At 46.1% G+C, this 21,970-nt stretch overlaps 1 protein-coding gene across 6 annotated transcripts; it reads right to left on the bottom strand.

The window, feature by feature from the left end:
• Positions 1 to 6,642: 6,642 nt before the first annotated feature.
• KIF23 (kinesin family member 23) lies at positions 6,643 to 21,550 on the bottom strand. Of its 6 annotated transcripts, XR_009969221.1 has the most exons (25): positions 21,506 to 21,549; positions 21,359 to 21,428; positions 21,145 to 21,273; positions 20,314 to 20,419; positions 19,839 to 19,975; positions 19,087 to 19,196; positions 18,337 to 18,507; positions 17,344 to 17,385; positions 16,808 to 16,920; positions 16,542 to 16,663; positions 15,911 to 16,013; positions 15,509 to 15,588; positions 15,299 to 15,418; positions 14,776 to 14,935; positions 14,089 to 14,256; positions 13,700 to 13,857; positions 13,168 to 13,341; positions 12,289 to 12,468; positions 11,619 to 11,924; positions 9,641 to 9,871; positions 8,857 to 8,939; positions 8,491 to 8,572; positions 8,302 to 8,372; positions 7,256 to 7,472; positions 6,643 to 6,861 (listed from the first exon to the last, which is right to left on the bottom strand). XR_009969221.1 is itself a non-coding variant. In XM_062642534.1 (24 exons), the coding sequence occupies exons 1-24, from the start codon at positions 21,529 to 21,531 to the stop codon at positions 6,846 to 6,848; spliced, it is 2,955 nt and encodes a 984-aa protein (XP_062498518.1). In that variant the 5' UTR covers positions 21,532 to 21,550; the 3' UTR covers positions 6,643 to 6,845. The 6 variants fall into 6 exon arrangements, 5 of the variants coding, with proteins under 5 accessions (XP_062498518.1, XP_062498517.1, XP_062498520.1 ...); XM_062642534.1 differs by lacking the exon at positions 7,256 to 7,472 and having other exon boundaries at positions 21,359 to 21,425; positions 21,506 to 21,550; XM_062642533.1 differs by lacking the exon at positions 7,256 to 7,472.
• Positions 21,551 to 21,970: the final 420 nt, after the last annotated feature.

Below are 21,970 nucleotides of genomic sequence, written 5' to 3'. Positions count from 1 at the left end.
GTCTGCAGAACACCTTCTGCCCCTTTCAGCAGCACGGAGCCAAGAGCCCAAAGCTAATATTTATGCCTTAGATCTCTGAGATGCAATCTCCTCACAAATCACTGCTTCAATAATCCGGCCATTTAATCACCCAGAAATGGGTAGAAATAAGAGGATTAGCTTCCACCCCAGGGAATTGGGTTTTACAGGCTCGAGGGGGGCTTTTCCTAATGAAAAAACAAGAGCAGCTCGTGGTACACTCAAAAATAAACCCAGGCATCCAAAGCTCCAGCCCAAGAGGCGGTGGGGCAGGGGAGGCTCCTCCGCAACCAGATAAAGCCCTTGCTTGTTGAGCAAGGACTTCCCATGTAAACCAAGGGTTAAACGAGGAATTTAACTCTTGCACATCCAGCCCTGGGGACCTAAGCAGGGACAAGGTGGGAATGAGCCCGTTGCCTTCCCCTGGGAGCTGGCTCCAAGCAATCCCACTGTGCCAACGCTACCCCTGGCTAATAGGTTTGGCCGAGGCAAAGGACAACTTTCTTCCCTATAGAAAAGAACTGTTGCTCCCCATCAGCACCCAAACACCCTTGTCCCCCTCCTTTCCTAGGCGCCCTGTCCACGAAGCTGACTATAATCCCAGACAACGTAATTTTAGCTCGTGGGTGGCTTATTTTTAACAGCCTCTGAACTCCACATAAATCAAGGCAGACGCTGCAGACAACTGCTATTCTGGGAAGCAGGGAGCAGCGTTGGAAAAGAGCGTTCCTTACATGTCATTCCGGCTGCCAGAGCAGGTCCTGCCCGAAGGGGGACGGCCACCAGCACTGCACAGAAACATCTGCCCTGTTTATAAAGGGGGATAAAGCCCTGTCCTGTAGACACTGCCGCTGCCAAGCTCTCCTTGCTAAGATGCTTTTGTCTCCAGCATTAAGGTTCAAGGTGGTTTCCATCCCAAGTCCTTGAGGGTGCTCCCGGCATGGGGTCTGTGGTTAACCTATGGCCATGACTCCATGAGGATTGCTCGTGCCTGCCAGGGTTATTGCTCGTCATTGTTCACACTGTGCTGTGGACAGAGCCTCTCAGAAGAAAAGCAGCTCCAATTCCAACACCTTCAGGCAATCTAAAGCTTAGCCCTGCAATTAGGAGCCAACTTTCAGCTTCACACCCAGCCCCTAAGTGCCACTACAGACAGTCACTGGGGATGTAGCCTGGGGGAGATGGAGGCCACCCCACCATGGACCACCCCTGTCTGCCCCATGGAGCCACGGCACAGGCCGCAGACTGCAGTGATCAGGGTTGGACATGAGAGAGGAGAGCACAAAAGGGGGTGGGAAATAGAACACAGTTCACTGGGAGAAAGGAAGAATACTCAGTAAGAGGTGAGTGTGCCCCAAGCCTCCAGCAGCAGCTGCTCTCTGAGCCCTGCCTGCATCCAGAGGGATGCTCTGCTGTTCAGAGCCAGGTGCATCCCTGCATCCCTGTCACACACGGAGCAGTGGTACACAGGAGCCCAGCGCGGATGGGGCAGCAGCAGAACCTCAGGTTCAACATCACAGCCCATTCCTCCTCCCCATCCCACAGCAGCACCAAGCACCCATCTCCAAGCACAGCCAAGGGCAGTGTTGCTCAGTGGCCACAGCCAAAGCATCGATGTTCTGCAATGCCTTCGAAGCAGAAGCTGACTTCCACCCAGGCAGCCTCCGTTACCTCCCAGAGCTAGGATTTCCAGCCATGCCTTTGATCCCTCCCTGCAAATAGCTTCCACCAGGGAATGCAGGACCGAGAGTGCCCGATGAGGGGCCAGGCTGAGGACAGCTGTAGCCCTGCGGGTCAGGGGCAGAGCACGTCAGCATGCCAGTGTGAAGCACGCACAGGAGCTGCCAGGTCTGAAAGCAAACAGCCTCCTCCGAATCCATGTTTTCCTCCTCTGGCTCCTGGACCCTGCTGAGCACGCAGCCGGAATGCTGAGCACAGCAGAGGGGTGCAGGCACCTTTTCCACCCTGCAAAGTGCTTGGCAAGGGAGCAGGAGGCAGTAAAACTCCATGAGGTTCACTGGGAAGAGTTCAGCTTCTCCTGCAGGCTGCTGGTACTGACCCCCTTAACAGGGATTCACTGCCAGGGATGGAGGAGCGGGGTCCTGAACTTTCATCCCAACCCTCGAGCAGGTTTCAATGGCAGAGCCTGGACCAGCCCCAGCCCAGCAGCAGCTCTGCTCCAGCTCCATTCCAGGGTGGAACCTGAGTGTTCTTCTGCTTTTCATTACTCAGCAGAGGCTGCAGGCAGTTAATGCCAACACCATCCAAGCAACAGAGTCCAGAGCCTTCACCTTCTGCCAGTAGGAAACTCTGACGAGTCGGAGCTGGCAGGGAGATGGGGCAGCGTTAGCTGCAGCCTTCGTTCTGATGCGGTAGGAATTTGTTCCCTCAAAAGGTAAACACGAATCCAGCTCAGTATTCCTGACAACTGCTGGCTTGCCAAGGAGCTAAAGGACAGGCAAACTGGCAGAGATCCTCCAGCAGCAGGCTTGCTCGTGGAGCAGCATCCACTGCATGGCAGCGCTCTTCCACCAGAGAGAAGCAGCTGATGGAAGTGCTGAAGTTTTGCAGAGTTCCAGCTACAGGGACCAGAAAGCACAGAAGCCAGCCTCAAAACGAAGGCAGTGACGAGCTACTTTCACCAGCCTTTGCAGAGCAGTGCGATGCATCCCACTGGGGTACAGCATGGTCCTGTTGGCAGAGAGAACTGCCAGAGCCAAGGGCCTGCCCTGAACCCTGTTCAACGCAAAGCAGTAATCACAAATCATCGTGCCTTCACATCACCCTGGCTGCTTTGTTTGCACAAGTAACCGAACGCTCCTCAGCAACAGGTTCAAGCATCCCAACAGGAGGCAAGGGGGAAGCTGCCTCTTCCAAGAGCAGGGCAAACAGATGGCAGGGAACATTCCTGCTGCTGCAGAGAGACACAAAGATCATAGAATCCCAGAGTGGTCTGGGTTGGAAGGAACCTTAAAGGCTCATCAGGGGCCTCAGCTCTATAAATGGCTCTAAGCCCAATGAATTGGGCAATAGCAAATTTGGGGTTAACTCCCCCCAGAAACTTGCCTGCGAGCAACTTGAGTTACTCCATAGGGCTGCTTCCTTACCCACTCAGGAAGGGTCAGCTGCACCCACTGCAAAGCTCAAGGGGAAGAAGGAGGTGCACATGCACTGCAGAGCAAGGCGAGCTGCATCTCCACAACGCTGAAAACCTATCACCACAGCCCACTTGCTTCACAAAGGCTTTTCCATCCTCCCTGGCAGCAGACTGGTGGGAGCCAGCTCTGGCCAACGTCAAGCCGGGAGCCTGCTCAGCTATTTCAGAGCAGGGTTGGTACAGGCAAAGCCAAGCCTCCCACTGCTGTTTGTTTTAACGCTTCCCACCGACTGTCAAGGGGGACTGAAGCACGAGTGCACAGAGATACCCACAATAAATGCCAGCCCTTGTTAGCTGAGTAAATTGTGTGCTTAGCTGAGTCTTAGAGGAATCTTTGCAGAGTAAACGCTGCCGGGGCTACGTGTGAGGGTAAATATGGGAAGACGACGCAAAGACGCAGGGAACGACTTCAGAACGCAACTGAGTGGCACCAAACGCAGCTCTGCTGATGGGGAAGCGCTGCCAGAGCTGGGCTCCAGGAGCATATGGAGCTCCTCTTGCCCTGGTCTTCTCTTCCCCTGAGCTAACAGGCTTCACAAAGCAAGCCCAAGCCCTCATCCAAGCCCTGTTAGCACAAACCCAGGAGCTCGCAAAGCTCCTTCTCACTCAAGAGGCTTCGCTCTTAACTCATCTACGGTGCCCATCACAGGAGGCAACAGTAGCATTTGAGTAATTAAAGATGTAAGTAATTAAGACAGGAGGGCTGTGTTGGCTGCAGTCAAGCTCCCAAGCCAGGAAGCGCAGCCCAGCCTTCGCCCTCCCCTCACATCCCACTCAGAGGCAGGAAGCCAATGCACTTACCTCAGTCACAGAGCTCAAGGACCATTGAAGCACACCAAGAACAAGCCATGGACTCCAGACAAGTTGTTACCGTGCTGCCACCTTCCTCCGAGTGCCAGCAAGGACAGGCACCCTCCTCAGCAAGGCCTTGTGTTTGCACTGCTCATTAACCTTCATAATAGGACAAAGTGCCTGCAGCCACTGTTTCCTTTGACCTTAACAGCTTTCTCCTTCAAAAGAAGCAATTTCTGTGCAAAGCTCTTGCAAAACACGATGTCAAAATACACAGCTGAGAACACAACACGTTGGCCACGCAGCCTTTGCCACCAGTGACATGAGAACCGACAGTTAACCCAGGCTTCCACGCTGCTTTTCAAACAACCCAAATGAAGCCACATTCCACAGCTCACTATTTCCCTTTGCAAAGTTGCGAGCATTGGTTTCCTGTCTTCTTCCCAGGTGTCCCCAGGAAAGCTTCCCATGATTTCTGCTGACAGGATGATGAAATCCAAATAAGAGAGACAACGTGCCTGCCATCTGGCTCGTCATTAATAGTAGATCAATGACTTTAGTGTGATGTTCATTTAAATGCCAGAAAAAGGAGCATGAACCTTACTGAGGCTTCTTTCCTTATTTCTGTTGGCTGCTCTTCCCATCCCTACCTTCCCCCAGGGTAGCAGCAAAAGGTAGGAAGATGGGTGGAAGTAGGGAACCTACAGTTAGGGGTATCCCAAGACTCCACAGCACGGAATTCCCAGGCCCAGGACAAAGCCAACCTCCCTGCAGGGTACAGGGAGCTGGATCCAGGCCCTGATGGTTATTCCACACCATCTAGTGGCGTTCGCTCTCCATGCAGCTGCAGCCACGCTGCTTCCCACTCCCCCAGCACCAGGCTTTGCTCCGGAGCTCATGGAATTGTTTAGGTTGGATAAGAGCTTTCAGATCCAAGTCCAACCGTTATCCTGGCACAGCCAAGGCCACCACTAAACCTTGCCCCTAAGTGTCACATCTACACGTTTGTGAAATGCCTCCAGAGATGGTGACTCCATCACTTCCCTGAGCAGCCTGATCCAACACCAAGTTCCCAAATGCCTCTTCTAAACCCACGTATTTCTTCAGGCTTTTTCTCCCTGTTTCTTCTTCTGTTAGGACTTACTAGTTATATCCTAAGACATTGCATTCAATTAATCAGGCAATAAGACTAGCTTGAGGTAAATAAAAGCAACAAGATACTTCAACCAGCATCCTGAACACACATTTCACAGATGAAGGCCTGCCAACACAGAGAGCTATCTCTGCTTGCAGCTTTTTGAAGGCTCCTTGTTTCCCAGACCAAATGCTTTCTCAGTGATCACCCTAACTAGATGATCTTAAGGTCCTTTCCAACCCTAACTATTCTATTCTACGATTATGGTTGAGCCTGCTTATAGCTAGAGGAAAGCCAAGACTACTGCAGAGGACAGCACTAGCACCAGCCAATCCTGATGCTGTGCAGCTTTCCATTCCAGCTGTGGCCCTTTTCCTTCAAAAGGGTTTAAAAAAAAAAAATCCCCTAGGATTTACAAGAAAAATGGGGTTTAAACAGCTTGGGAAGAAAAGCTTTTTCTTACACTGGAAAAAGCTCAAAGCTTCAACACCTTTCAACGAGGCACTCACAAAACGCAACCAACTGCCCCGAAAGCAGTTTGCAGACACAAAGATAAGGTTGTCCAAAACATATCTTGGGGTTATAATTGATCAAGCAGATAATCTGCTTGATTATTAATCAACTAAGGTGCAACTAAGGTTAGCACCACAGCATTTTGACAGTGTCTTGTGCAGAGCTGTTGATGAAAGCACTTTTTGGGATGCATCTAAAGTTTAAACCAAGGAACCTGATTATTATTAATCAAGCAGATTATTATTAATTAAGCAGATTCCTTGGTTTAAACTTTAGATGGTTTAAACTTTTTAGATGGTTAAAACTTTTTAAACTAAACTTAGATTGGTTTAAACTTTTGATTACTATTAATCAAGCAGATTCCTTAAACTTTAGATGCCCCCCAAAAAGTGCCTTCATCGACAGCTCTGCACAAGACACTGTCAAAATGCTGTGGTGCTTACCTTAGTTGCTGTAGCTTCACATGCCCCTGAGTAACAAGAACATGCTTTGTAAGAGCCACTGAATAAAAGTATTTATTTTAACAGGTTTGCAGAGACACATATATATAAAGTTCTCACTATATCTGTGAGCAAGTTACCCCTTCGCCCTGTATCTACAGATGTAAAACATGAATTACTTACACTACAATATAAAGTAGGTCTGATGTCAGGTCACCATTACCCATTGTTTTCTTGCTTCATTACCATGAAAGTCTGAAGATTGAAATGTTTTTTACAAGCTGATTTGAGTATTAAATAATCCAAGGTAATTCTTCCAAGAAGAAAGCCATGTTACCAAGCTCATGCTGGTTAACATAAAATATGAAATGGCATAGAAACACTGTTAAAGTGCGTTACTGCATCTAAATAAATAGCAGCATGACTCTTCAAAACAGAGGACCTGACAAGGAAGAGTGACCAGAAGTATTTTGCACTATAAAAAGCTGGAAAAAGAAATGCAAGGCAAAAGCCTTGTTTCATTAGTCTATAAAGATACAGCTCAATACATACAAGACAGAAGGTTCTTCAGGAGTCTGGGATATATCTACTGAAAACACACACAGCCACGCACATGCTTCTTTGGGACTGCAAGAGGTATCTCCCATTTAACCATTGCCTACCACAGGAGGTTATGAAAACACCAGCCTGTGGGGATAGCACAGCAGTTTTCATCAGGTTTATCATTGGCAGCAGAGATTACATCAGTCTGATAAAATCAAGAGGAATCCAATGCAGCAGCATATGAAGTTCATGGTTTTCTTCGCCTGAAAAGGAAAAAGAAAAGCCACAAATAACTTCTGGGTTTTACACAGCAGCAGTTTTCCTTAACAATAAATACCTTATTTACCTAGCCTGCTGTATATACAAGTCTCACATACTTCCTATGCTAGGAAATGCAACAAATTAAACTAAAGATATTAGCAGGAAACATGCATTTGACTTTCTTAGACAGCTGTGAGCATAAAACAAAGGCTTAAGTTGCTAAACAAGCTAAAATAAATACAAGCTCCAACTCAATACACAGATAAACTAAAGGATATACTACAGTATTACAAGGCTGTAGCAAGGCTGCAAGTAGCAGTAGCCACCTTGAGCATGTCTCCAATAAGAGATGAAATAAAGTATATGCTAACATGATGAAAGGCTCATATTTGTCACCTTATCTGAAAGGGGGACACTTTCAGACACTCTCCAAAATACCCTTCCACCACAGTTCTAAACTTTCTGGGTTCCAAATGCAGTGAGTTTAGTTGATTTTGCCTTCACAAACATTTTGTCTCTCTCCAGCCCTTTCTCCTGCTGCAAAGGTCTTGCAAAACTGCATTTTCTTCCTCTGAGCTGAACAGGACACCTCCAGAGCAGTGCCAGCACCTAGCTGCAAGAGGCCAAAGCTGGATTGAATTCTCCTCTGCAACCTCTGGTTTAACAAAACTATCCTATCTGAAGCATTTCCTTGGTCACTGAAGTGTTTTGTTAGATGTGAGGCTCAGATGTTAGCACCAGCCTTACAGACTGCAGGATCATTTGGACTCTGTTAGAAACTGGGACTGCTGGCTTGGTAACCTTCCATTCCTGGGTGCAGCTGCCACTGATCCCATCACATTAAAGGCAGCCCTGAAGAATTCAGGCTGTTGTCTATGCCTTTGACGTGAAGGTTTCTTTTAGCACAACTAGAGCCCAGGCTTCCTTAGTAGGTGCCTTGATAATGACAGAGCAGGCAGCAGCTGGAACATTAGCTGTGTTCAAGTAAACCATTAGATATACCCTATGGTCATCACATCCCCAGCTCCCTCCTCCCAAAGCCATGCTGAAATTTACTAAAAATGAGTATTCTTTACTACATCAGCATCTGATAAAGGCTGGGGGACAGAAGAGGGAATACAGATTAGCACTCAGTCACTGCCATCCCTAGCCCTGTTCCACTCTGGACATGCCAGGCATCCTACAGTTCCCACTCTGGCATTCAGTGCAGTAAGCAGAATATTGAGCTCTAAGAAGAATTAAGCTGTCTTCTGGGTGGAGTGTCCTACAGGTCTATCCCATCACCAGCTTCCAACACTGAATGATCCTGCCTCTGCACCCCAAACCTAAATTAGGAAAGGCAGCAAGGTCAATAGGGGGTAAAAACAGAAAGCTCTCCCATGTTAGATGTTACTAGGAAAGAGAACACAATCCCCCAGCTACAAAAGGAGAGAGACACTTACTTGGGCTGAGCATGATGCTGATACCCAGGTCCGAGAGCTGATCCTGCCCTCATCTCCACTGCCACAGAACACTGCCAAGACACACAAAATCGGTCTCTATGGCTAACCCCAAAACACAGCTATGAGCATTACCCCAAAATCTCATCCAGACCAAGCATGAGATAATCCCCTTCTTCCTTTTTAGCTTACTCTGGTTTCCACATCAGTCCATTCCGAGTCTGCAGCATCCTCAGGCTGGTCAGGATTGGAAGGTGATGATCTTCGTTTTCGACTGAAAGAGTATGAAGAGAGTTATAAGCATCATGTATTTTGGCAGATTTTCATATGCAAGAGAACGCATTTTATACTTCCTGAATAAATCCTTTACTCTCAGCAGCAGCCCAGCCTTAAAAGCAGCTCTAGTAGCTATAAGCCTCACCAAATTACTTTTACATGATTTCAAGTTAGATGCAGCAACTTCTGTCCAATCATTTGGACCAGAAGCAGTTCCATGTGCACTGCTGGAGCTACACAGCTCCAGCAGCATCAGAACCTCAGGTTAACACCACAACTCACCCAGTTGGAGATTCCTGCTTCAGAGTCTCTATCTCAGTGAACTGCACAGCCTGTCCACCACCTCTGGTTTTGAAAACATCACCCTGGGAAGCAGAAAGCAGTTGACAAGGTACAGTCACTAAATCAGCACAATTGCTACAGCACTGGCTTTCACATGAAAACTGTTTTCATGAACACACATGAAAGAATTGAAAGCTTTTTTAAACTCAAAAAGAAAAAGCAATATTAGAAGGCCTGTGAGTAGAGGAAAAATGAATCAAAACCTTCTTGTTCCAAACTACAAAGAGCTCTCAATTTGCCTTAGGTAAGTACAGTCAGCATTGTGGGGCACAAACACTGCAAGTGTTCAAAGCCTGGGCTCTCACCAGTTTGCTTGTCAGTTGACTACGAGAAATTGTGTCCTGGAGCATTCGACCATCCATCACTGCAGCAAGTTACTCACACTGCTACTGGAGATGAAACAGCACCGCTCCAACAGGACTGACTCTGCAAGATCAGTCTAACTCTTTCACTACAAATGGATTACTGCACTTTACTAGAGGAAAAACCAACACTTCATTACTTTCAGGGAAACTAGTGACTGAGTTAAATGGGTTTGTAATGCTTTATAGAAACTAATGACAAAGAACAGTATCATCAGACACTAAAAGCTCCCTCGAAGGACAGAACTTTCAATTCAAATCTCACAGCAGATCAAGCCAAACACACCCTTTCACAAGCCAGTAACACCACAAAGGGGTTTGGCAGAGTTATCACAAGTCCCCAACAAAGGCATTTGCTTTACCTTAATGAGCTTAGTTTCAATCTCCCCATCAGAGGCTAGCTCCTGGTGCGTCAGCATGTACTTGTCACACTTAGCTAGCGCCTTTTCGCTTGCAGCTGCCACCGTGATGGCATGAGGCACTTGAGGCTGCATGACTGTCTCAGTGGGCACATTAGAAGGTGGTTTATGATCCACCCATCTCTCCCCAGCTGAGCGGGACCGTCTGTGTCTGAGCCGAACTGGAGGTGCGCTCTGAGCAGAGTGGAAGAGAATCAGGAGAAATCAGCACACAGGAAATCACTCACAGGGTATCCTTAGCTCCTTAGAAGGGAGCTTTGCAGGTCTGGTTAAGATGTGTCTGTAGGAAGATCAAAGCTTCCTTCCTCAAGTGCTTTCAGAGTGCATCCTGAAAGGCACCATTACAAAGAGCCTTGCAAGGAGTTATTAATGGATTCTTTCTCTGCCAATTCCTGTTTCTTGTGAATTTTAGCTGTTACCCAATCTGTTGCCAATTCCAGACCTAAGAAGGTCGCCTCAAGGAGGATATCATTATGTTTGGTAATGCTCCTTCCAAGTTTCCAAATCAATCCCGATTGCTATGAACATATTAACCAACCACAAGAGAGAAAATTACATTTCCATGGATGCATTTATGATTCAAAATGGATTTTGGGGGTAGCAAAGCAAGCAGGGTATGGATTCCCAACACCTTTAAAGGAGGCAAAAATCTAACACTGAGTAAACAGAGCAGAAGCAGCATCCCCTGTGCTGGTGCTATTGCTTCTCAGCTGTTGGAAATCCATAAGAAGTTCATACATTTCCATCTGATGAACATTATTGTCAGGTGCTCAGGAAAATCAGAACACTCTGGAAACTCAGTTAAAAACCTGGGTCCCTTCAAGATCTTTGAATGGGGTTTTGAAAGATTATTTGCAGCCTCTCTCTGCCCCATTCACATGCTCACTTTGGAGACCTCTAAAACATGGTGAGCAAAGCTATGAATGCAAGTGCCACCCCCTGTATCTTCAAGTGATGAGCATCAATTAGGATTTCTTTGACCAACAGACATCGACATTGGCTGGACCCTTTACAGATAAACCTCTTATAAGTCTAAAGCAGCTCTTCATCATTAAACATACAGAGGGAAACAGGGCTTTCAGCAAAAATCTTCCATTACAAAAAGCAATCATTTCAATACATTTTAATGGGCATGGGCTTATTTCAGTTGATTTTCTTATGAAACCATTCTGCCAAGGTGCCTCGGAACTCATGCTATTACTGGTCACATTTTGCTGTGGCACAGATCACACCCCATTCTCTGCTGACAGCAATTCATGTATTAGTTAATTGGAATAGCATTTGCTTAAAAGCCTGTCCCTCACTTCAAAGGGCCAGCAAGTGCCAGGAATTTTGAGAACACTCAGCAATTAATCATACCACGATTAACTTTGCTCCTCTCAAGAAGCTCTCTAAGAGGCTGGGGTGTGCAGTTCTCTTTGATTTACCTGAGCCACTGTGACAGCACTGTAATGTGACAGAGATGCCACTGAATCAAACATTTGCATGCATCACTTTAATGCAAAGGAAGTCTCCCACCTGTAAGCAAAGCCTCAGTTTTAACACAGATGTTAAGCAAGACTGTTCTGGGAGAGTTAAAGTTAACAGTTACACATGCGAGATGTTTGTCCAAGCACTGTTTCCAGTAGACATTTGCAGGCATGGCTCATAAGACCACCTTTTAAGCTGCCCAAACAGACTATGGTAAATTGCAGGCTGCAAGACAGGTTTGAGGAGACAGACACAAGTTAAAACACAAGGACATTTATAGCTAGACAAAAAGTCCAGCTGGTTCAGAGCTCTTCACAGGGCTATCGATGCACCAGCAAGAAATACAATAAGGGGGGAAACTACCATCTATGTTAGGTGTGCTCAGTTGTAACGAGTTTTTGAGCCAGACTGAGCAACACTACTTTGAGCTTTTGACAGGAGCAGCACTAACCCTGTGGCATTGATCCTCTTCTATTTCTAGCTCATCTCTATGCCTGGGAAGCTCAGTGACTCCAGTCCAGCACATCCCTCGCCTTCTGTTTGAGATGTTATAGTCTCTATTTTGTTCTGGTTCTTGTTGTCTATTCCTTGCATTAGAAGTGCCACTGGTAGGCTTGTGCAAAGGGGTTTTCTGCTCCCATTTCATAACACAGGATGCCACAGAAATGTTGCTACAAGAGTTAGAACGTCTGTGCACCTGCGGGTTGCTCACGAGCCGCTGGCTGTTAGGGACCTGAGTAACAGAGTTACTAGGAGGCTAGAGAGAATAGGAAAGGAATTAGTGAACACACACAACTGTCAACTTTCAAGGCAATAAAACATTCAAAACTGACAAGGTGCAGTGCCAATTCAAGCTCATGGGTTTGGAGAGGTATTGTGTTGCAGTGACAGCATTAAGAATCAGGCATTCTTCTAACAGCAGTAGTATTAAAAGGTAGAAGCAAGGATAAAAAGCAATGATAAATACAACAAGAGACAAAGAACTCAAAGCAAGTTTAAGTCATCCAAATTCTGTGCTTGGGAAGTATTTTCTAACCACTAAAGAGAAGGGGCCTGCGCTTCGGTTCATTTTTATAACTGTGCTTTTCCCTTTACCGAGGAGTGTTTTAAAGGCAACATACAGGTGCCGGTGGAGGAGACACTGATCTCTGAACAGGCTTCTCTCGGTCTCTCACTCGTGAAGGCCTCTCTGGCTTCTCATTTTTTGGTTCAGTAACAATGGCCTTCAGCTGCTTCAGTTTTTCATCTTTAACCCAAAGTTTGTTCTGCATTTCCAGCTGCTTTGCTGCCACACGACGCTCCTACAAAGACATGGGAGGAAAAGCATGAAGTACCTTACAGGAAAGCACAAGTAATGGTGCTGAAAGCTTGAAGGGAATTGCATATTCCACATGAAACAAAGTTCTTCCTCACTGAGATACAAGCTATTGGAAATAACGACATGTCAAGCCAAAGAAAGACTTTGCAGATTATAAAATAATACCATGCTTAATTCCATAAGCGTTTTGCTTCCTAAATTACAACAAATGGGAACACGTCTATCTATAGTTCAAGCAATGATGCTGAAGTAATAGAGTCCTGCAGTAGTAAGAGTTAATCCCTCACATTTCCTTTCCTTATTGCTTGTCAAGTACTGAGCAAGACTTCACATGCAGAGAAAGGTGAAATTCTGACATGAGGCTTCTACTGACAACTGATGGAACAAGAGAATCACTTCTTAGTGCCACAAACCCAAAAGAACAAATTCCACATTTTGAGATGAAGTGACATGGAGCTTAAGCGAGCTGCTCTAGCTGCATCAGAAGTCCTTGAGGACTTCATCGTATCACTGTACACATAGAAAAGTTAAGCTCAAAACATCTGAGTCCGTAATAAAAAGCCAGACACATCTCCACTCTTAACACTACCATAGCAGAAAACCCCTCACGTAATCCATGGTGGCTGGCACAACCCAGCATCACTCCATTACACATTTCTAACAGATGTAGTCGTGCACTTACACACTCCTTCTCCCATTTCACGCTGGTTTCTGTCACCATGCCTTGCAATCGTGCCTCCATCCTGCGCTTGTCCGAAGCCTGACGCTGCAGTTGCTGGCTCTTGCTTTCTAGCTCTTGCTGAAGATTACGTTTGTCTTCTTCATAAATTGTTGTAGTTTTCTCCAAGATATGAATCTGGAGGGAGACAGGAAGGACTTGGCAATGCTTCTTAGAAGCACAACCACCTAAGCCCAGAATTGCCAGTTCTATTTGACTGTTAACACATACTGGAATGCATCAGGTGTTGTACAAACGTAGCCAGATAATGGTCAACATTCCACAAAGTTTCAGAGATTTTACAACAGAAGTTGCCCGTCTCCATGTATTAAGAAAAGCCTCACCTCATAAGAAAGCCATAAAGCGTTCAGTAAGAGCTCCCCACAAAATACTTTTAACCTTGTTTCTAATACCCATCTTACAAGCAACTCCTGACACCAAGCAGCTTGCCAAATGACACACTTGGTGCTTGGCTTTAGACAAGGAAGAAACTGACCTTGTATTCCAAAGTTTTTATTTTCTTCTCCAGGCGTTCCAGCTCCATTTTTTGCCCTGCTATTGTTTTCTCTTTGTCAGACAGTTTCCCTTGAACATAGTTTTCCTTGGATGCAACGCTGGACTCAAATTCTTGCAGCGCTGTTTTAAATGCACGCACTGCAAGGGAATCGATATATTTTATCTTCTCACCGCATCTCCACATTATCAAAAGCACTTCTGGTTTTCTCCCACCAACAATGCTTTCAGCTATTTCATTACCTTAGAAAAGGCTTTTTAAATGATCAATCAAGGCAAGATATGTCATGTTGTACAGAAGATACAGGAGAGATCCCTTGAGTAGTAATAAGGGCACCAAACCTAGCTCCGAACTGATGCTCAAACTCTTACCAGTTTTGGCAATCTCCTCTGACAACAACTGTCGTATTTTATGGCGTTTTTCCAGGACTTCAATCAACTTTGGAAGTGTTTGATCATCATTAATATCCAATAGCTCACATGAAGGCAAGGGAGGAAAGTTCTGCAAAAGCAGTTCTGAAACGGCTTGCTCTTCTGTCTCTGTAAGATTTAAAGCCAAGAGAGTCTGTCGGCAAGCTACAGAACAGAAAAACTCCATTTGACAATGCACAGCCACACATCATTCATTCCTTAGTATCATGAAGCAGACAGAACTTGGAATTATTAATGAGAACTCGAGGTTTCCAGAAGAGATGACAGCGTTGAGACAAGATTAAATGTCATATTCTCAATTCATTGCCTTATAATACCTCCAGGCTACTCCCGATTTCTAAAGGAAGCCCTAAGCATACAAAACCATCAAAGTATCATCCCCAGCACAATTTCCTTTCAGGAGCTGTAATAATAGGAGCATGAATTCAACTCACCACAATAACACTTCCACAGTAACTAGGTTTATGCTACAAGTAGCACTGTGGGATGAAAATTGTGCCTATTGCAGAGGAGGCTCAAAGCTAAGCTCTTTTTGCACATCCAAGGCTCAAATAATTTGCTTTAAAATAGCCTGAAACTGCTAACAGGAAAGAACCTGCTGTAACCACCCAGCATTCTGGCATTTACCTTCATTTATTGGCCCCCCCCTCATCTCCAGCTTCCTTTGGAGCTCCTCTCTGAAGGCCTGATTCCTGAAGCGCCGGCCCGGTGTCAGGGCACAGATGGGTCTGTCGGCAGGTCTCGCCACTTCAACCTCCTGCGCCATCTCCGCAAAGCGCATCACTTGCTACAACAGAACAAAAGCAAGCTGAACGCCAAAACTAACCAAGAAGCAAGCCACCCGAAGTTGGAAAGTGAGACTGTAGGTCAATGAAAGTATTAGAGGAGACATTATCAAGCTATAATCTCAACTAGATACTTTGGGATTGAAGTGGAGTATCCAGAAGCCTTCCCAGTCACACCTTCCCAACCTCAGCCCCCAAAGCGAACGTAAAACCAACTGTACTGACACAGCTCAAGTTATTCCATACTTGATTAAATGAAGTGCCCAAGCAACAGAAATTATTATTCCTCACATCTACTCAGTAGAAGAATTCGGTGACAAACATGAAAAAAGGAGAGGACACGGTAAGATCTGCAAGGAAGTTACCAGGCTTTCTTCGTAGTCCTCAGCTTTAGGGTTAACGCACACAATCATACGCACTTTCCCTTCACCATCAAAATAGTTCTTGAAGAGATGAGTCAGTTTGCAATCTCTGTATGGAACCATCTGAAAATAAAGTATATGAAAGACGTAGAAACCTTTCATTACACCAGATGTTTGTCAAGTCAATAGGTAATTAGATAAGGGGTTGCATACCTTATTTGTTCCACACATTTGGTTTTCCCGCAGGACTTCAAGACATGTTCTCAATGTCATCAGTGACTGATTAATATTACCTTAAAGCCAAAAAAAAAAAAAGCCCACAAGGCAGAACAATGCTGTAAGCAGCTTTTTGGATCACATTGCTAAACTATTTAGCAGTTTAAGAACAAAATTGCCTCAATTTAAGTTCTATTTGTTACAGCTAATTGCTGTAATTAACTGAAGTATCAGAGTAACTGCTACTAAAAACTTCTGGTTTCCAAACCAGAGGATTTAAAGTCATCAAATAAGCCAACAGAACATGATAGCAGGACACTTCAATTCTTCCTACAACATCTTTTCTAGTAGATCTAATAGCGGATATGATTACCAGGAAGTCTAAAGGTGGCTACATACCTGCTTCTCGCAACCTGTTCCCTTCAGCTTTTGTTCTATTAGTTCTTTCACTTCCAGCCAGATCAACTAAAGACAGCTGGCTTAAAGTGATCTGCTCTTTCTCCTGTTACAGAAAACAAATTACATTAGGCTAAGATCAGCAACATATTCCTGTTAACAGTGTGGGGACCTCCCCCTCACCTCCCAGACCTAAACTAGTATGCACACTTCAAAAGAATGCGTGTTCTGCCTCTAAATAAAGTCTGAGGAAGTTCTTATAGCCCTTAATGAAAGAAGCTGGGTACCACAAGCTCTTCTGGTGGGCAGGTTTAGCAGATCCCCTCGTCTTGGGCCACAAGACAGATACAACTGTACTCATTCAAACCCTCCACTTCTTAGATTAACAGGTTTTGCTCAAAAGCAGCAGAGGTAAAAGTCAAATAAGCAGCTTTGTGCTCTCTTTTAACACCCTGCTTTCATCACAAAGAGAAGACCAATTCTGTTAGAGACTTGAAATTCAATAACTTTGATTTCCTTCACAATGAAATGCTCAAGACACAGGAATGGTTTTGGTGGGCCATGCTTTACGGTTCACTGCCTTTTCCAACCTACATGCACACACACAAACACAGAGTTGTGCCCTGGAATTCACCTGCAGCACGTTGTCTCCGTCTGCATCCAGCGGTGCCTGAGCCAACTTTATCATGAAAACACTGTGAGAACGACTGGATTCTCGATTCAGCTGAGTGTTTGCAATCCGCCTCTTCTTTTGACCTGTTTAAAACAGAACCAATCCTTCCAAGCCCCTGTTTTACCTCACAGGCTCACCACCTGGCAAAAGCCATTCTGTTTTCAGCATGTTAGGGTAAAGGATTACACATCTGCACTGCATTTCAGAAGTTAGAGTCCAAGACTCACCTCGCCAGAACACTTCAAAAGCTTCTTCTGTGGATTTCACCTCTACTTCGGTGCATCCTGTTACATACATGTTGTGATTCTGGTCCTCACGAAGCACTTTGGACTGTGGAGGTCTTATGGACAGGGAGGAAACAAAAGAAATAGACACCACCGGAACTGAGTTTTTGGTATAATACATTGTCATGGAAACTTTCTTTTGTTTAAATACAAAACTCAGACTGAATAGGTCAATTATCCATACAGCAGATGGAAGAGGAAGTACAAGTACATGGACACACACTCAGCCAAGATTAGTTACACTTCAGCTACTGCTTTAATTGAGAAGCTACGTTTAATTGCAATTCTTACTAGAAATCACGGGTTTGGGTGGCAGCTATTGTTTTTCTACATGCACACAGAAGCAAGATGGCTTCAGCAGTGTTCTATATTTGCTAGGAAAGCAAGAAGAGACAGAGAGCCGGTCAAGTTTGCTTTCTGCTTCTACTAAAAGGAAAGGTCACTTTTCAGTATTGGCAATAATATTCTTGTGCACATACATAAAGTCACCATTTCGCACAGGAGTGTTGCAATTGTTCCACCTACCAAAAAAACAGGGTTAAAGAAATATTAAGTCATTCATCTTGTGTCTAAAACTCATTTCATATATAATAGACTGCAGCTTCCATAAATAGAAATAATCCAAGATTCCTCATAGGCTGATTTTTGGATATTAGCAGAATACCAAAGCCAATAATTTCATACTTCTGTAAAAAGCATTCCCAGAGATTCAAACCCTTTTCCAGCCAGTGCCCTGGAGACAGCTCCTGACGTTTTGCTCTAGTTAGCCTTTGTAAATCAGCCAACTCTTTAATTAACACATGTACCAATGGGCAGGCAGGGGGGTTGCTTTAATGGTTTTAGGATTAAAACCAATGTACCCAAAGTCTGATCTGCAGACTGCTTTTTCTGACAGCTTCAAGATTCAAGGATTTTAGGATCAATTTCAGACATCAGTTGAGTACAGACCATCTCCCAAAATATTAAGGATTTCATTTATGAGACAATCCCTTTCTGGTTTCATGGGAAACTACTGGCATCAAGAGAAATCCTATGCAAACTAGCACTAACTATAAATCAACAAAACAGCAACTTCCATCCAATACACTGTTTCCAGGAAAATAAAGTGTCAGCTAAGGAATGGCTGACTCCAAGTGGCAGTCGCCTGCTAGGAATAGTACTCACAGAATAGCATGAAGAGATTTAGAATCTCAGTGGGATACAACACACTGCCTAACAAATTAAATATTTGCATATTAATCTCCCATTATAACAGGGAAGGGAGTGCCAAGTCTTAGCAGCAGAACAACCATCAGCACTTGGCACACTCCAATAGTATTGTCTGGCCTCCTTTGCCATCACCTTTTTCATGTGCTTTTTTAAATGATTCCTGTGAATTGAGCCACATTTGCCAAGACTCCAGCTGCAAAGCCATATTGTAGCTCCTGCAAAAGCACAACTAAAGTAGGACTAACGATATTCATAAAACTAACTTGGGTTTTATAGGCTCAAAGGGAGCTTCCTCCAGGAGGTCATATATGTAGTTGTTGTAGATCTCAATATAGGAGACAAAGACACTGTAGACATTATCTTCATCAACGTCTTCCACTTTGCAGTGATCCTGCACATTGATCATATCCGCGAATTCCGGATCGATTTGTCGCCTGTTGGACACACACAAGAAGTGATTGTAATGAAGCACCCGCAGCCAGCGACAAGGCAGTGAAAAAGCACATCTACTGACAGATACATGTTTTGAGTAGGGAAATGCTCACACCAGCAACTCATGACAGCACATCCAGTGACACTGCATTAAAAAAAGCAGTGTGAAAATTAAGTAGATAAACTCCCGTCTGACACTGCTGGACTTGGTGTTAGCAAGAAATGCCTTGCAAAATCCCAGTCAACACTCCTATCCTCCTTTCAGCAAATCACTACTTTGCAGAATATCCCCAAGTTTAACTTCACAGCATTCCTACCCAGTAAATTCACTTACACTTGGGTTAACAGGTGCAAAAAATAGACTTCTGTCACCTGATTCCAAGTCTTTTAATCTAAACACTTATACAACTCCTCAAGCCACATGTAATATCCTAACTTCCCATTAACATTTGTGTTTATTTCTTTTCGAAGGGAAGGATAAAGAGACCAAGATAAGCTAAACCCACAACAACAGAATAAGGATATAAGGATATAAGAATATAGGAACTAAATCCATTCTGTGTGTTACAATAGCAACTTACTTGCCCGATGGAGTTTTTGGAATAGGCATGGCATCTCTTTTCTGGCGCTCTAATAGGGCATCTACTTCACACTGAACCTCCACACCGTTCTTGTCATCAAGCTTAAAAACCTGAGCAGTAAGTATGTTTAGACAATACAACAACAAGCATTAGAGAACATAAGTGTTGGGCAGCAAACCAAATTGTTTGGTCAAGCTGTCTGGCACACACCATGTCTAACACACCTCATGCCCCTCACTAACATTCTGTCTGCTAGCTAACGTGAAGTAGATCTGACAGAAAGCAGGTGTTCCTGAGATAATCCATAGAAGCTCCCAAACTGCACACAAGCAAGGAAAAGACTTGCAGTATTATTTCCAATATATTTAGATACCAAAATCCAGACATGTTTGACCACAAGGAAAGTCTCACATCTATATTATTTTAGATAAGGTTTCCTGTGGCTTTGTATCCTGTGGCTAGATCTCCGTCCGTAACCCAGAAAGCTTCCTCTTTTTATTATTAATTAAAGAATGAGCAATTATTATGAGGCCAGCCACACCATACATATTCATGGAATGTCCATCCTAGTTACCAAATCTGCCTCCCCAGCCCAGCTCACTCTCAAGGGTGTGAGTTCTTTCTGGTTGGTTTTCTTTTTAAAGTGCTCCAGCCACAGGACTGGACAGGAGACACTTGGAACAGAAGGTTTTAATAGTGGGTTTAAGCTGTTACAGGCAACAGAGTGGAGAATTCAGCACAAAACCACTCACAAATCGCTTGGCCTGGAAGGGTCCTATGCTGTTGAAGATCATATCCAAACACCGAGGGAGAAGTCCTCCATCACCAGGAGAGCCTGTCATGGTGTGTGTTTTTCCACTGCCTGTCACACCATACGTAAAAAGGAGACCTAGAAGGGACAGGAAAGAGAATCAATCCTGCTTGCTGTGTCAAGAAACAGTTCAGTTATAACCACACCCCCTGTCTTTCCTGGGTCAAACGTGTTTGGGAAAATCAATGGCTCCTGTTTAACAGTTAACAGTAAAGTAACACACAAGGGTAAATGGGTTTAGATGCAGTGAAAGGCAAGAAGAGCTTCCAAGGATGCTGAACCACAACTAGTCCATGGCAAACGAGATACACGTTTTTACCCAGGCAACCTAAGAAACCTGGAGACACGTGAAGTCACAGTACCATAGTAAACTGCATGGCAGACAGGCAAGTGGCAGAGAACAAGTTCTTGCTTACCATTTCTCCCACGAATGAGATCTTCCACTAGAGGTTTAGCCACCACGTCAAAGAGCTGCTTCTGAACAACAAGGGCGCCAAACACCTCTTTAAAGGAATATTGTGTCTGGAAACAGAAGGTATATCGTTTTAAGCCTTCATTTTTCCTGTCCAGAGTTACATTGCTCTGGCTCCCCATTCTACACATACGGCCCAAACCCTCCTTTTCTAGGAAACATCTGTTCAGGATAAATCAAGGATTAATTCATTTGTGTCTAGTTCAGTTTAGAGCTGGTTTCTTTCAATTAGTCCTTCAAGAAACCTAAACATTTCACAGAACCCCAGACTGGTTTGGGTTGGAAGGGACCTCAAAGCCCATCCAGCTCCAACCCCTGCCACGGGCAGGGACACCTTCCACTGGAGCAGCTTGCTCCAAGCCCCTGTGTCCAACCTGGCCTTGAGCACTGCCAGGGATGGGGCAGCCACAGCTTCTCTGGGTAACCTGTGCCAGCGCCTCAGCACCCTCACGGGGAAGAGCTTCTTCCCACTTCACTTATGTTCCTTTTACCCCCCATCTACCCCACAGAAAAAGCCTTTTTGTCTACAGAGACCATATTGGACAGTTAAGGCAATGGGTGGCTTTGCTCTAGGTGGCTTCCTGGGTTTGAAAATACGCTTCTCTAACAGCAGAAGCTGCCGATTTGCACACTAGAGATACCCCAAGCCAGCACCAAGCACTGACAGCAGGGTGAAAGACCTCAAGCCTCAGTTCCAGGCCGGTAAGCATCCCCGCCCGCCCAGCCCCAAGGCGAGATCCCCCACTCCGAGCTCTCCCCCGGCGCCCGCCGTTACCTCCCGGTACTCCCCGTTGCGAAATATCCGGTATCCCTCGGGCGGGTGGATCTGCACCGTGGTCTCATCGATCACCTCGATGCAGCACTCCTGGTCCGGGCGGCTCAGCGGCCTCACCCTGCAGTACACCTGGGCACGGGGGGAAGAGGGGCACGGGGCCCGTTGGGAGCGCGGCCCCGGAGGGACCCCGCAACCCTGGGAGCCCCGCACTCACCCCCACGGGATCCCTCACGCAGGGGTTCGACGGCTTCTTGGGCACCGGCCTCCGCGGCGTCCTCGTTCTACTGAGGGAAGGAGAGGCGTGAGCGGCCACCACGGGCCGGGCAGGGGCCGAGGGGAAGGAGGCCGGGGTCACACTCACGCTGCCTTCATGTCGCGGGGCCACATGTCGCGATAGACGGCGCCCACCGCCGCGCTGCCTGCCCCGCTCTGCTCCGCCGCAACCGCCACCCGCGCGCTCTCTGCGATTTAAATCTACCAATCAGCGCGCACGTCGCCGAGCAGCGCACCTGCGTAAGGGCGCCGCCGCAAGCGTTGCTATGACGACGCCATCGGGTGCGTCCCGCAGCCAGGCTGCCCCCTGCTGGCCCGGAGGAGCGGGGGGGGGGGGGGGCCGAGCGCTGCCCCGACGCTTCCCGAAGCGCTGAGGCCGAGCGGGGCCCGGGCGCGGAGGAAAGGCCGGGGCCTCGCTGCGGCCTGTGGCGAGCGCGGAGCTAGCGCTGGGCCCGCAGCTCGGCCCTGCCGCAGGGGAACGGCCGAAGGCGCCGTGGTGCCCCGCAGGGACCGGGAAGCGGCTCTTCCCCCTCCCCATCCAGCTCCACCTGCG

Source organism: Pezoporus occidentalis, unplaced genomic scaffold (genome assembly GCF_034315485.1).
Source record: "Pezoporus occidentalis ecotype Australia unplaced genomic scaffold, CSIRO_AGI_Poc_V1 ctg72, whole genome shotgun sequence".
NCBI classification, from domain to species: Eukaryota; Metazoa; Chordata; class Aves; order Psittaciformes; family Psittacidae; genus Pezoporus; species Pezoporus occidentalis.
Note: the sequence above shows the minus strand (reverse complement) of the source record. Positions and strands in the feature narration are given on the sequence as shown.

Coding starts and splice junctions, on each gene's coding strand:
- KIF23 (XM_062642533.1), bottom strand. CDS start 21,531: ATGTGGCCCCGCGACATGAAGGCAGC. Junction 19,976..20,313: donor TCTCATTCGTGGGAGAAATG/GTAAGCAAGAAC, acceptor TGTCCCTTCTAG/GTCTCCTTTTTACGTATGGT. Junction 16,664..16,807: donor TTTTGAAGTGTTCTGGCGAG/GTGAGTCTTGGA, acceptor TGTTTTAAACAG/GTCAAAAGAAGAGGCGGATT.